The sequence below is a fragment of the Lytechinus pictus genome, chromosome 2 (assembly GCF_037042905.1).
Source record: "Lytechinus pictus isolate F3 Inbred chromosome 2, Lp3.0, whole genome shotgun sequence".
Classification (NCBI taxonomy): Eukaryota; Metazoa; Echinodermata; class Echinoidea; order Temnopleuroida; family Toxopneustidae; genus Lytechinus; species Lytechinus pictus.
Window position 1 is genome coordinate 18,401,588 of NC_087246.1, and position 14,774 is coordinate 18,416,361.

Genomic DNA, 14,774 nt, shown 5'->3' on the forward strand with positions numbered 1-14,774 from the left:
AGCATTCCCCAATTGGCCATTCATCGATATTCAGGCATATGAAGAAAGCTGTGGGGGGAATTATTTACAGGCGAGTGATATGGAATCTAACCACAAGTATGCAGTTCTACAAAATGTCTGAAAAGAAAAACTACTTGCCTTTCAGCAACATGGAATCTGGCATGAAGTATGGTAAACAGCTATAGGCAAGGTCTGCAAAAGGATCACCGAGAGTTGAGAGTTCCCAATCCAAGATGGCTAAGACTTCCGGCTTGTCTGGATGAAATATCAAATTATCTAACCTGGTGATAAAAAACATAACAATATACAACTTGTATGTAACCGAAGGATTAATTCATACCGAGGATAAAATTTCACCCATCCAAACTTATATGTGCTAGTTGACACCCAATATGTCTGGGTTGTGGTAATGGTAAAAGACTAATTTTTATACTGAATCTAACAAAATGACAAAGCAATTATTTGCAAGTGGAAGTGATGTGGTGTAGCAGTTCTGACTCTTACATTGTAATAAGTTTTTTTAAATAAATTATGCTTCTATAGCAGATCAAGGGGGCGTTTCATGAAAGTTGTCAGCACTGACTAAATTGTCAGTGCTGACTATTTCAGTGAAATCCTTGGTTTTGATTGGCTAAGCTCTGGCCTCTGACTGTTACTATGGTAACTGTCAGAGAAAGATATCTTGTCAGTGCTGACAACTTTCATGAAACAGTCCCCTGTTGTCATAATACCGACCCTTACCTGAAATCCCCATGAACGACCGTTGTTTCATCTGTCTTTGGAGCATGTTCTGGGAGCCATTCCATGAGTTTATTCATAGATTCGATCTCATGTGTTTTACTGGCAATGTACTGCTTAGACCATGTCTTCACCTGTCTGGCAATGTATTGACCTGGTACCAAAGAAAATTTACAACATAATTATCCATTGTCAACATTGTATATTAAGGTACTTCAACAAAGAGAGTGCAGTGTGTTCGTTCTGATGGGTTGATGCAAGTCTTGAATTATCTAAGGGTATATTTCATTGTCAGTCAGTCAATATTTTTATTATGATCCAGATCAGACATCTTTTACTGGTTTAAGAATGGGAATCTATTTTGTCATGTTGAGCAAACTGGGCCTCTGAACTTAACCATTGTGACATAAATGAAATGTTGCGTCCCTGGCCGTAGGACGCAGTATCCAGCTAGCGTTGTCTCATCTTGATTACTATTATGACGTATATTGTTGCTGCACGGTTCAATAGGTCGCGTATAAGGACGTGTAGAATACCGGGATGTTAGCTCTGCCTTATTGCCCGCTACATTTCCATGCATTTTCTCATTGACTTTCCTGAGCGGGCAATAAATTGGATAAGCAATAGGAAACGTATTGACCAACCATTTGATCCAAGTCATAAGCAGGCAATAATGTATTAAACTTGCCTTGCTCAGATGTCTGATACTGTTAATAATAAACCATATTGAACCTCCAATATTCAATCTATTCCTAAATTTGTAAGCAATGTTTGTAACTGATTAATGAGCCCTCCCCCAAATAAAGAGCGCATGGTACAATACCAAACAGTACAATCTCTTTGACACTCACCATGTTTTCCATAGTTCTGGAGTCCCACCTCTGTCACATCAACATCATGTATCTTACATAGTACATCTACCATGGCTTTATAGATGTCTTGTCTTTCAGTTGCCTCCATGTCTGGTAGGGTAGGGTCTTCAAACACTCTCCCGGCTACGTATTCCATCACATAGAAGGGAGTACCAATGACGCTGTAAGGAATCACAAAGATGCCATAAGCAACAAATCAAACTCAGAATAGAGTAGCAATGTGAGTTTCTAACTGGCAATTTTTTATTTGGGTTTATCTTTAGAAAATTATTTTATAAAATGGAACATGCTGTATTTCTACTTCATTGTTTTGTTCACCTTAAACAGTTACTGAAAATGATCTGAAAGAAGAGATGAAAAATTTGATGCATCAGAGTAATATTTATTATGTACATCACATTGTTTATGATGAATACTTTCCAAATACTGCAGTATTATCCAACATTAACAACTGATTAGCATTGCGTATTGGTGAGAAATAATTAGTGCTGCAAGTCAGGCGGCATGTTCGGGTTCTGTTCGGTTCGGCAGGGTACGGCAAATTTTTTCCGAACTCTGGTTCGGTTCGGGGTTTGGCAATAAATGCGCAATTAAATTATCAACATATAAAACTAAGGATTGCCAACCCTCGAACAAATTATCTTTGGTAAGTTCTGTCGTATATTTATATTGAATTTTGTTTCTAAAAAGAATGGTTATAAAAAGTGCTGCATAACTTTCTTTTATTTCAATCTTGAAACCAAAAATAAGAGTCATTTCTACTTTCATTTTTAAATTGATTAAAAAAAACAAAGAAAATAATATTGATAACGAGAGAATGAGGACAGAAACAGAATTAAAAAGAACAGAATATTTTTTGTTCATTGATTATTCCATGTAGATATGATCATGATCGATTACAATGCCATTGCAAACGCAGCTTCTCCGATTGGAAAGTGTTGATCGGGAATGTCGGAACAGTAGACAAACAACCTCCACTCAACTGTTATTATACTGGTAAAATTCACATTCCAAAGAATATGAAATCTTTTATAAATTCCCTATTTTCTGAAAAGTGGTTAAATCTGGTCAATCAATTACTTTAAACAGATAAAATATCAGTCCATTCTTGGTCCCGAAAGATCGACACTCGAGTGACTTCAAACATATTTCCAACACGAAAATGAGTACATGGGACTGTACTGTGTATTTTAGTGTTATGAAATCACTCGGCGTTGATCGTCAGAACCAAGACGGAACTGAAAATTTATCATTTCATTTTCAGTAAATGACCAGATTAAACCACTTTTTAGAAAATATTGACAATGGAAAAACATTTCAAATTCGGAATATGAATTTTACCAGCGTAATAGCAACTGAGAGCAGGTTGTTTGGACTTCCTGTTTCAACTTTCCTTATCAACCATTTCCGGTACACGATCAGGGAACATGCGTTGACTTGCTTTGAAATTTTATCTTTTCTGTTTTTTCTAACCTCATTCCTTCATCTCTTATTTATCTTTAATATTGATATTTATATTTCAGAAGGTGAAATATACATACTTTACCATTACTTTGTCAGTCAAAAGGAATGAATTTTTGTCATTTTTTTTCTATTATTAAATACAAAACAATTACATGGACGCCCGATCACAATCATGATCGATTACACTTATACGTAATTCAACTACACTTTTTAACCGTGTTTAGCTTAAAATGTCCCTACATTTTATGAGAAAAATAAATAAATTCATGGTAATAAAAAAATTGAGACTTATAAAAATTCAATCAAAGACGAGACCGAACCTGTCATACTTTGTCATTTACGAGGAATGAATTTATGTCGTCCTTTTTCTTAATTAAATAGAAAACGATTAGGTCCGATTACGATCACGATCGATTACGGCAACATGTAATTCAACCACACTTTTATACCGAGTTTAGCTTCAAATGTCCCCTCATTTAATGAAGAAAAAATATATTCATGTTAATAAAATATTCTTAAGTTGATAACAATTCAATCAAAGACAAGATGTGAGCTTAAATGGTGGATTGAAAAAATATATTGTGTGGAATTCTTATTGTGCACAATCACTAACCAATATATATTTTTTTTAAATATTTTTTAATATTTAAATATATGTAGTCCCCGCTTTTATTCATATCACGTAGTGAATAAATGTGCCGAATTTTTTTTTTTTACCGAACCACCGAACCAGGCCTTTGTGTTCGGTTCGGTTCGGTCCGGTTCGGAAGTGCCAAGTTCGGCGAACTTCCGTTCGGTTCGGCAGTTCGGCTACAGCACTAGAAATAATGGCCCGAATTCAGAGATGGTTTTAAAAATATGGCCTTGAGCGCCTTATAAAAATTCTGTGTCATGTGTATTAGCACAAATCTGGCTCAATGTCTATCATAATGGCTTTTCCACATTACACATTGGTGTATGCCATGCTAAAATAGAAGGATTAGAAGTTAAAAGGTGCAATGTGGGAGTCCTGCTAAATGACTTGACTGACTTTTGTTAAGATGTCTTAGAGTGTAGTAGTTTCACGGTACACCATGGATTCCTTCGTGGACATAGGTTGGTCCTAAAGAGGACCACCCAAACTCGACATTCCGACAAGTGTGTTCTTGTCATCTTCACGTCGAGTTTGGGTGGTCCCCCACCTAGTGCTATCATTTAAAGCAAAGAGAACTGATATCTGACATGAAATAACGACAAAGAAGTATTTTGAATTGTGGATGGACAGACAATGATTGACATACGCGGGCACCATGCCACAGTATAAGCTCATCTAAACACTTCAACCCAGATTAGTAAAACATGATGAGAAAATGGACTATGGCTCCACTTTCCATATAGACATGGTAATATACAGTGGTGCTAAAAAGGTAGTGAACCCCACCAGAAAATGCACTCCTTCATGCTGAGTGTTGAATGTAGAAAACAACATTACAATGTTCGGTGAGCTCGGAGAAATAAACTTTATTGAATGTAGTCTTTTATAAGCTGAATTCACAATCAAATACCTAAAACATGGCAGAACTTGAACACTTGAAATATGTTCATTTTCTGGGGAGGTTCACTAACTTTTTAGCGAGACTGTACTTATTGTGTATGTTCTTACCTATCATCTTGACAGAGTCCTAGAAGTGGGGGTACAGGAACTCCTGCCCCTCCTAATGCTTTCATCACCTCATACTCCCTCTCCACCATGTGAGCCATTGGTAGCAGCTTCCCTGGAGGTTTCTTCCGGAGCACAAGATCTCTCTCACCAAACTTCACAAAGTAAGTTGGATTCGACTGTCCATGTTTGAATTCTCGTATCGAGATGCTATCTTGTGATGATCCTACTCCTAGTGATGTGAGATAGTTTTTGAGATTATCTTCGTTGAGTTCCATTCCTTTGCGGACTGATTTCGTACCAGGTCGATAACCCTGGACGGGTAGCTGTAGATGTTGTTGGAGATCCTCTAGGGCTTGCTTAGTGTTATGCACCTGGGAATACATCAACAAATTATATCATTCATTTAATTTTATTAGGTGTTTTCTAATGGATACTCTGTATGTAGATGTCCAGTAAACTGCAAAAACATAATTGTGTTTGCCCAGCATTGTGGGCACCTCACACAGCAACTACTTCATATATTTCAAAACTTTAAAACCATAATTGAACTAGAAAACCAATGTCACCAAGACATTAATAGAATTTTCATATATCCACTTGTTTCAGTGGAAAATACCTAAGTACCTAACCTGCTAATGACTTAACTTTGTTATTCTAAAAACTTTCAACAGTAGAAAATGAGTTAATGAGACAGACATACTTACCTCAATTGCAGGGATTCCCAAATCTTTAGCTCCTTTGATATTGTCTTTGAGATCATCTAAGAAAATTACTTCTTCTGGTGTTAATCTTAGGTTCTCCAAGCACTTTGTGTAGATCTCGGGATCAGGCTTGGCATAGCCTTCACAACAAGACTCTATTATCTAGAGATGAAATGAGATCAACTAAGCATAATATACATGTACAAACTATAATTTCTAAAAGGGCGATATATGATTCATTGCATCTCAAGGTATAAATGAAATTAACAATGCTACATAAAACCAGTAATCAAAACTTGAAACGCCTTTATGATAAAAAATCTGTGAGCCTTTGTTTTGAATCCTGAAAGGTGATCATCTGCAGACATAATTTGTAAAACTGTTCTGAACAATCATTCCATCTGGCAAATCTTTTTGCAATGGCGGAAGAGGTTTACGGTACACCATGTGTAAAGTCTTGGAAGGACTGAGATAAGACAAGTGGATAGAAATGGAGGTGAGTTGGAAAGGTGAGAAAGAGGAAAACTGTTTGATTGCTCAGACAATGTGAGAAAGTGATAATGCAATGATGTTCTTGAGTAAACAAAAGTTCTGCAGTGGGATTTTACCCCCGATCACAAAGTTCAAATGTTTATGGTTAAATGCACCAATTGGTCTAAGCCACTTGGTCAATTTTCAAGATGGGCCATGTTTATCTCTTTTCAGTCCATGTTTCACTTCATCTGAACACTAGTTTAATAGCAACAAGGTCTAATTATCAATTGGTCTTGCATATAGTCGGCCTTACTATAAGTTTGTCTTTGAGAGCCGAAGTAAATACTAGTCAATAATGTTGGACTAATTGGGGTTATTCAAGTATAATATAAAATGAATTGGTCATTAGACCAAGTAAAAGTCGACAAAATGATAAGTTAAAAACTGGTTAAAGACAAAGTGAAGCTTTAAACACATCGAGTTTGATTATTCTAATGTACATCAAGAGGTTATACATGTAGACTAGGGCCCGAGAACAGTGATCACAATGTGCAATCAAGTGTAGAAAATCACCTCTACGATATAAGCTTTGTCCTACCAGCCAGGAAAAAACTACAAGCGGGCTGGGGGCGATTTAGCCCCCGAAATGCCCAAAAGACCCCTGAAAACTAAAGAAGAATCCCTGGAAAATCCACATTCATTGCAATGTGTTGCAGATTTAGCCAGCAAGATATGAAAAGTTGCCCATGAATATTTACAATTGATTTTCTTGCCTGCTATGAGCCCCTGGCGAGAGTACTTATTCAAGTCCAGGGACTCATCCTACGATCCACAACATATCTCAACATACTGAATTCGATATTGGTCTTGATCGCATAGCATTTCATGATACTAACCACATCAAACAAGCTGCGATTTATAGGTAGAGGGGCAAGCTGCTGGCCCTCATAACGCCAGAAGTTGGACAAGATGGCTGTCTTGAGGCCTTCACTTCGTACACACTGCACTGCATCAACCATCTCAGGAAATGGCTCTGAGATGTGAGATTCAAAGAATCGGAGAAAATCACCAAAGTCACAGTCTATGCCCAGCTGAAAGAAAAAATAATAACAATTTTCAATAATATATAAATGTATAAATTTAGTACATTAAACCGAGACTTCCCAACCTACGTAACTGGAAAATAGGGATGACTTTGTTCAAGGGGGGGGGGGCAGTGTATACCAGTTCAGAATGGTCCAAATCAATATTCTGTCCTCCAATTTCAGAATGGTTGAGGGATCTGCAAACATAACTGTACAAATTCTTAGCTGAATAGTGAGCACACTGAAGATCCCCCTACAAAATAAGCCTACATGGGAATGAAGATTATTGATGCTTATTTTGCAATAATTTTTCAGCCATTATAAATTTCCTACCAAAATCATTTGGCACACATTTTATTTATTAAAACACTTGGGAGATCATTTTATTGGATTCTGTGTGAACTGATTTTGAAACTCTTACATTTGGTGTTTATTAGAATATTGGACATTTCATTTGACCACATGCCTGGAATGATAGATATAACAAAAAAAAACTAGATTTATCATCTTAACATCTTATTGGCCTGGTTCTAAAAGTTAGGAACCATCAATGGGGCTAATTATGTATTCATGAGGTCATTTCTCAGGCCCCCATGTACCGATATGCACCAAATTTTGTTAGTGGTGGTATTTCATCACGCTCTACCAAAATATGGTATAAAAAATGCTGAAATGCTAAATTGGAAAATTGATGACTTCACACTTCGGTACTCTAAAATTAGGATGCAAGATTGCTTGCTTCATTATATAAGTCTGTAGACGTGAAACCCGCTTCCTTTCAAGTGAACTTACTATTTCTTTGCCTTCTTTTGTAAATGCTGGTCCAAATCTTTCTGCTGAAATGTGGCCTCTTTCTAGCTGTCTGAAAGAACCCTTTTGTCCTGCTGCTACAATCAGGTCCTTCACAGTTCCTATTGGTACACCCTTCATTCTTTCATAATCTTTAATCAAGAACAATAAAAGGTAATCAGATATAATTTCCCATTTCTGGTAGTAAATTTAATGTTTAATAATATGGGCTGTGCATAATGCATAGAAATGTCTGATGATTGCTATAAATTGGAATAATCAAATTACTAATGAACTTCTGCTCAAATGGCAAATGCAACCAGGCCCTGAAATGATACATTATTTCATGAAATGAAATGGCCCTATCATGCAATTTGGGGAATCATAATGTTGCAGGGCTTAATCATAAAGTAAACCAAAATACCGACTGAAGGTCATCCAGATTTCTTGAATTTGATGTGGCACAGAGTTGGCCTACTTGGCTGTCATAGCAAAATATACTCTACCTACATGTACATCTAAATACTATTTGACTGGACACCATAAATAAAGAGTAGTTTGATTGAATTGTTTGATAAAAATTAGTACAAGATATATTTTGAAAGCTGGATAAGATGCAAATAATGAAAAATTATCTTCTGGTAATTTTTTTTCAGATAAAAAACAAAACACAGTTAATAACAGGAGGTATCAGGTAATGCTTAATATAGTGCACATATGAAGAGAAAGGGATAAATAAAAATCTCTTCCAAGTTAAACACAATTTGATTTCAGAATAATGTACATTTTCCATAGACCCTATCCAGAGATATAATAGATATAGGAGTCAATGAGTCTAACATTTAAAGAGCACTATCATGGTTACCTGCAAATATTGGGTATGGCTTAGGTACTAACACTCCACCCAGGTCAAATATAACAGCTCTTGTTTTGTGTCTGACTGTTGAGAGGTTCAGCTGTCTGTGTCTACTACCAAGCATGGTTTTCCATTGGACAGCATGATGCCATCTATGCACGACTCCACTCTTTAATACGCCCTGCATGATCCTGTAGAAAACATATTTCAAACAAGGTTGATCAATCACATAATAAAGTAAACACAACTTTACTAGTTCAAGTTGTATATTATTCCTATATTTCTATACCTCTTTCACATCCCTCACAATCTGATTGGTCTACATTTTTGTATAGCATGTCACGGCCCCTGCAGTTGCAGTTTAAACATAAAAATACCACCTACAATTCCTCTAAAAATATTTGGAATTTTCTCACCACAATCTGCAATCAGGACTGTAACTGAAATTCTGTGTTCAGAATGACTTTAAAAGAGCCTCATCGAGACATGCTAGTGCAAATAAGCCAGGTCACTTCTGGTTCTGAACAATCAAGTTTGCTTCAAGAGCAGTCCAAAGTTCAGGTACATATGGATGTAACCATCTGTCAATAAGCAAAATGTGACCTTTCAACTAAATACATGGCAATCCCATGCAAGCAATGTGATTCAGTAGGCCTGTACTACCTTGCCTTCTTTTCAATGAAATATCCGACCCCCCCCCCCCAAATTTTTTGTTTCTTTTTTTTTTAACTGAACATGACACTGCGGTATACTAAAGTGGAAATGGAATCACCAAAAAGTGGAGCCATTTCCATAGATCCATTATAGTTTTATACATTACATAGGACAGTATCATTCATATTTAATTGTTTATTAAATATGCTTTCTTTAATGTGATATACATTGTGTATGTGTTATATACTATCAAATCTGAAGTGTGATGAATTGTTTTTCTCAGGTTGAATTGCCAAACCAGTTCCATGTGTTGTGTTTTTATAGGAAATCCAACCTAAATGGGATGTTGTTGACAGAAAAAAAATAAGAGAAAAAAATATTTTGAACAAAATCAAACAAACAATAAGAGAATCAATCGACCCAATATGTGGTGGGTATGTGCCACTGGCATGTCAAAATTAGGGGGCCCCGGAATGGCTCGTCATTAACTTCTTAAAACTTTGCAAAAAGAGGGTCCCTGGAACTAAATTTTGAGTAAATGTTAATGTGATGGAACTTGTTTCTTGGACATTTTCAATGTCCTCGAGCAGTTGAACTTTCATGGCTTCCATCCAACAAAATTTGATTTAAAATTAAATTAATAAACACCCAACACTTTTAGAAACTAGCAAACAGTAAAGGGACACAGAAACGAGTGTAACAATTTAACAGGACAACCGACACCCACTCACACACACCTCCCCAAAACATACAAATCTACTGATACATGCACACATACATCTACCAAAATTTACAAACTGATACACCATCACATCAAATTCACTGCATCAGTTTAACATTAACAGTCCAATTCCACAAGCAAGACAATATAATTTGGTCAACATTTTCAATAGGCAAAACTTCAAAATATCAACACAAACACCAGGTCCCAAAAGCAGAATATATGACAATGACAGCTGAAATAATAACAAGATACTAGTACAAACCCCAATGTATATAAAATAAAAAATAGCATCCTTCCAGGTTTGGCTACACAGAATTCAAAGCAGTGAAAGAAAAAATAAATCCAAAGGAACAGATTTTCTTTGGCAGCTAGCCATAGAAGGGAAAATGGTACATGCCCTGGAACACAAGACCAAGTATAAAGATGAGGGTCCTCTCTATAATAATAATAATAATAATAATTAGACTTATATCGCGCCAAATCCACTCTGTAGAGTGCTCAAGGCACTTTTTAGGAAATTATAAAAGAAATTAAGAAGAATTGAACAGAAATGTTTTGAGGTAATGTTTAAAAGTTTCAGAAGTCAAGCATTGTTTGATGTTTTGATGTTTCTATGGCACATAACAAAAAAAAATAAAAAAATGCACACCTAGTTACCAAGAATGCGTATAGAATTTACATTTATTTGAATGCAGGGTAAAAGAGCACTGTCGATTGAATGCCTTGCTCACAGGCATAGGTTCGAACCCCAGACTTTCCATGTACAGCCAGGCGCCTTTATCGATTCATTATACGTACCACTGTCCATAATTACATGTACAGAGTACCCCCCCCCCCCGGATTCACAGGCCTTGAAATAGCCTTTATTGACCATGATACCCTTCTTTCTTTTGATCAAAGTTACAGTCACTATGCCAGTATTGACAGCTAAATGTTCCAATATCCCCAAATCTTAACGTTCAGTTTTTTAGGGGAAAAAAAACTAAAAAACTGGACAATCCAATTAAAATAAAAAACTGAATGGTTGACAACAAGAAATCTCCAAAAGAACTGTCAAAACTCACATTTCACACCAATGAAATGCTCTTACTGTACATAATAGTTGGTGTAACTCTGTCATTTCGTCAGTGATTTTACAAACCGTCTCATACCTAATTTTCGGTCAAATTTTCGAAATCTATTTTTTTTGCATATTCTGAAATTCCGTGATTCACTCTATTGATTTGCCAAATTTCAGATCAAAATTTGCTTTATTTATTAAAAGAATAAGAACATATTCAATTCTTTTACGAATCGGCTCAACCGGAACCCCCTCCTTTGATTTTACAAACTGGCTCAAACCATACTTTGTCTACTATAAAGTCTCTGGAGTGGCGCATCGCATGAATGATTTTACGAACTGGCTCAAACTGTTGATTGCGCAGGATTTGTGCCGCTAAAAATCAGTGCGCAAGGTGCGCGCGATTTTACGAACTGGCTCAAACCCCGTTTTGGGGAAAAATTAGCAGCTTCTAGAATGCATACATTCATTTCATTTGAAATATTGAGAGAATTAATACGATTTGCGGACAAAATTCTGCATATTTATAAAATAGAATGTATGCTTTAAACTGGTATAAATAATTGATCAGCGTGAAGTTACAAGGGTCTGAAAAACATTCAAAACTTTGAACGCGATTATCTCAAAATGATGTTTTAGAGACCAGAGGTTTGAACCAGTTCGTAAAATCACTGACGATTTGCAAGCAATAAAAGGGAAAATTATCAATTCTGATGTAGCTCACAAGGATTAAATTTTGTCTGTATCACACACACAAATTCATTGGTGAGTCCATACATGTGCGCATTTATGTGTGTGTTGATTAACTTGGTTTCTTTCGAAAGAAACAAGATAAATTTCTTTCCTAATTTGGAGTAAATGCCTTGTTAATGCACTAAAGGTACATGTTCATTGGGAAGAAATTTCATTGACATAAAAGGTAGATTTTCTGATATTTTGGCAATTTGGAAGCCTTCATTTTTCTGATATTTTGGCAGTTGTTAGGAAGCAGAGTAAACAGTCAAGGAAGATTGTTCAAAGTTTTACCCATATCTAAAACATTTCATAACATATTTTCAGAATGTTTCAATGAAAACAAATATCAGGATAATAAACTTTCTTTTCATTTCTTTTTTTACCGTACTTTTTTTCTCTCATTCTGTTTTTTTTTTTTTATAATTTCTTAATTTCTTTCCTTCCTTTTATCTTTCTTTCTTTCCTTCATTCCTTTCTTTATTTCTTACATTCCTTTTTATCCTATCTCCTGTTCTTTCTTTCTTACTTTCATTTCTTTCTTCCAGCATTCCTTTCATTCTTTCTTTCCTTCTTCCATCCATCCATCCATCCATCCTTTCCTTTTTGTTTCTTCCTTCCTTCCTTTCTTCGTTTCTTTCTTTCTTTGATCCAAGATTCAGTGAGGATATTTTCTTAAGTTAAAATCAAGAACGAGTGGGGCAAAAAATACATGATCCAAAAATGGTGTTACAATCCTAGGCTCCTCCTGGCTACGCCAGGCAGTGTTGAGCCTACCTGCATGAGGCCGATTGCACGAAAGGGTCTTTGCAAGAACCGTCTTTCGTGTCGCCCATTTTTGATGTGCCATGTGAAACGCATACTGCAAACATATAATTATTCAGCCATTAAATTTAAAGTAAACAAAATGATGTTGAAATTGTGTAACAATTATATAAAGTGAAACTTGAAAGCTAAACTAAAGCTAGATCAGTAGATGCTAACAAATTAGTTTTTGGTCACGCGTGTATACAGCACTGCCCCCCCCCCCCTGGCGTTACACGGTAACAGTGCATCATAATTCAATAAATGATCGTGCCATCGGCCCCTGGGCCTGGGCTAGTTGAGCTTAGTCTGAGTTAACCCGTCACTGGTCAAGCTCTAAGTTCTAACACAGTAACAGTGAGTTAGCTAGGGCTAGCTCTGGGGCGAGGCTCAGGATGAGCTGTGCCGAGCAAGCGCAAGCTGTCACTACCGCAGCGCGCAGGCTAGACAGCGGGCAGCCGTCTGTTTCGAGGAGTTTTTTAACTTTTTTTTAATTTTTTATTTCTCCTCGTACACAGACGGCTCGCTAGCGTGCAGCCACCATTAGGGGACTTGCAATGCAAAATCCCCCCGTCGGGGCTCTTCAATTTTTGTCTTTAATGAATAAAAATTTTGAAAATTAACGCGACCAAAATGCAAATTAATATTCCCTCTTGGCATTAATTGCTAAAAAACTGAGAAAAATCAAGTTAAAAGGAACAAAAACAAGTGACTTACCTCGGCTGTCGCGCAAATTCACTTCCCCGTTTTATCCGATCTTAAGTACATAAACATATGGCCATTGAGTCCCCTGTACAGATCGCGACAGAACTTCGGTCTCTGTATTTGGTGAGTGAAGCCAACGGAGTTCAGCTGAACAACCAACATAACAGAGACCGAAGCTTTTGGTCTACGCGCAGGCTAGCTACAGGTGTAGCTCGGCCTAGGTACGGCTAGGTTCCGAGAGGTACCGTACCGGTACGGTAGGCCGATGCACCGAGACTCCTAACCCAGAGAGCTCCCGTCCGCGCAGCGGGCGGGAGCCCAGAAGCTCACAGTGTATTCTACCATTGCCACCGGACAAGGGTGATTTATGGTCTAAATATTTCTCCAAATGAATTGTGAAAACAAAAAGTGTACAATTACCACGATTATATGGATGAAGGTCTAGCGAGTGGCAGATTCCTGACATCTGAGCACAGTCTGGAACCTCAAAAAAACGAAAAGTTCTCTGCTTCTACCCCGTCTCGATCGGCCATTTTTGTTAAAAATCGTAACAAAACGGCCGATCGAGACTGGGTAGAAGGAAAGAACTTTTGTTTTTTTTGAGGTTCCAGACTGTGCTCAGATGTCAGGAATCTGCCACTCGCTAGACCTTCATCCATATAATCGTGGTAATTGTACACTTTTTGTTTTCACAATTCATTTGGAGAAATATTTAGACCATAAATCACCCTTGTCCGGTGGCAATGGTAGAATACACTGTGAGCTTCTGGGCTCCCGCCCGCTGCGGGAGCTCTCTGGGTTACGAGACTCCGAGTCTCAGCTCAGCTCAGGCAGTTTGGGTCTTTTAAAACCAAACTTGCTGCTAATTCAAGTTCCTGAGACATAAATATATGATATAATTGCTTCGTCCTCTTACCTACTAGTAAATCATTTGTTACGACGCTGACAAGTGGCTCAATTACTTTAGCTTTTTCCTTTTCACTTTCAGATTGAGTTGATAGATGCGGGGATAGATGACAACAATCAGAGTTATCAATAGGCCGGAGTAGAGTCAGCCAACAATAAGCTAGCCAACAGCAAGCCAGCCAACAATTCCAGCCAACAATATTGCGATGTAAGATAGTTCAGATACAGGATTTTGCGCACGAAGAGAAGCGTGCATTCTTGTACAAATCAAACAAACGGGGTCAGGTGGGGTTTCCCTTCTTTCAATTTGTAAACTGAAAAACAACGGGCAAGTGCATAAATTTTAGTAGCCCACATACCTATATACTCTATGTTTTTTCGTGTATTGAGAAGTAAATTTCAACTAAACGTCCTCTTTATAAAACACAATTCGAAGATTGCTCCTGAAATATATTTTTGGTGTGTGGATCGAGGGGGGTTTCCCTTCTTTCAATTTGTAAAGAAAAACAAGGGGCTAGTGCCTTCGTTTTAGTAGCCCACACTCATATACATTCCTATATATTCCACG

At 37.1% G+C, this 14,774-nt stretch overlaps 1 protein-coding gene across 3 annotated transcripts in view; it reads right to left on the reverse strand.

Moving 5' to 3' along the window:
• The window catches only part of LOC129254646 (acyl-CoA dehydrogenase family member 10-like), a 33,129-nt gene extending 18,718 nt beyond the window's left edge, over positions 1–14,411 (reverse strand). The window contains exons 1-9 of one of the 3 annotated variants that reach the window (XM_064111890.1): positions 14,217–14,411; positions 8,631–8,812; positions 7,769–7,917; positions 6,788–6,982; positions 5,421–5,579; positions 4,717–5,087; positions 1,590–1,771; positions 742–892; positions 139–281 (exon numbers count right to left, since the gene is read on the reverse strand). In XM_064111890.1, the coding sequence (XP_063967960.1) occupies positions 139–281; positions 742–892; positions 1,590–1,771; positions 4,717–5,087; positions 5,421–5,579; positions 6,788–6,982; positions 7,769–7,917; positions 8,631–8,808 (1,528 nt within the window). In that variant the 5' untranslated portion in view covers positions 8,809–8,812; positions 14,217–14,411. Of the gene's footprint in view, positions 1–138; positions 282–741; positions 893–1,589; positions 1,772–4,716; positions 5,088–5,420; positions 5,580–6,787; positions 6,983–7,768; positions 7,918–8,630; positions 8,813–9,037; positions 9,138–14,216 lie in introns of those variants that run through there. The other 2 variants (XM_064111903.1, XM_064111896.1) reach the window with 2 other exon arrangements.
• Between the last annotated feature and the right edge of the window lie 363 nt (positions 14,412–14,774).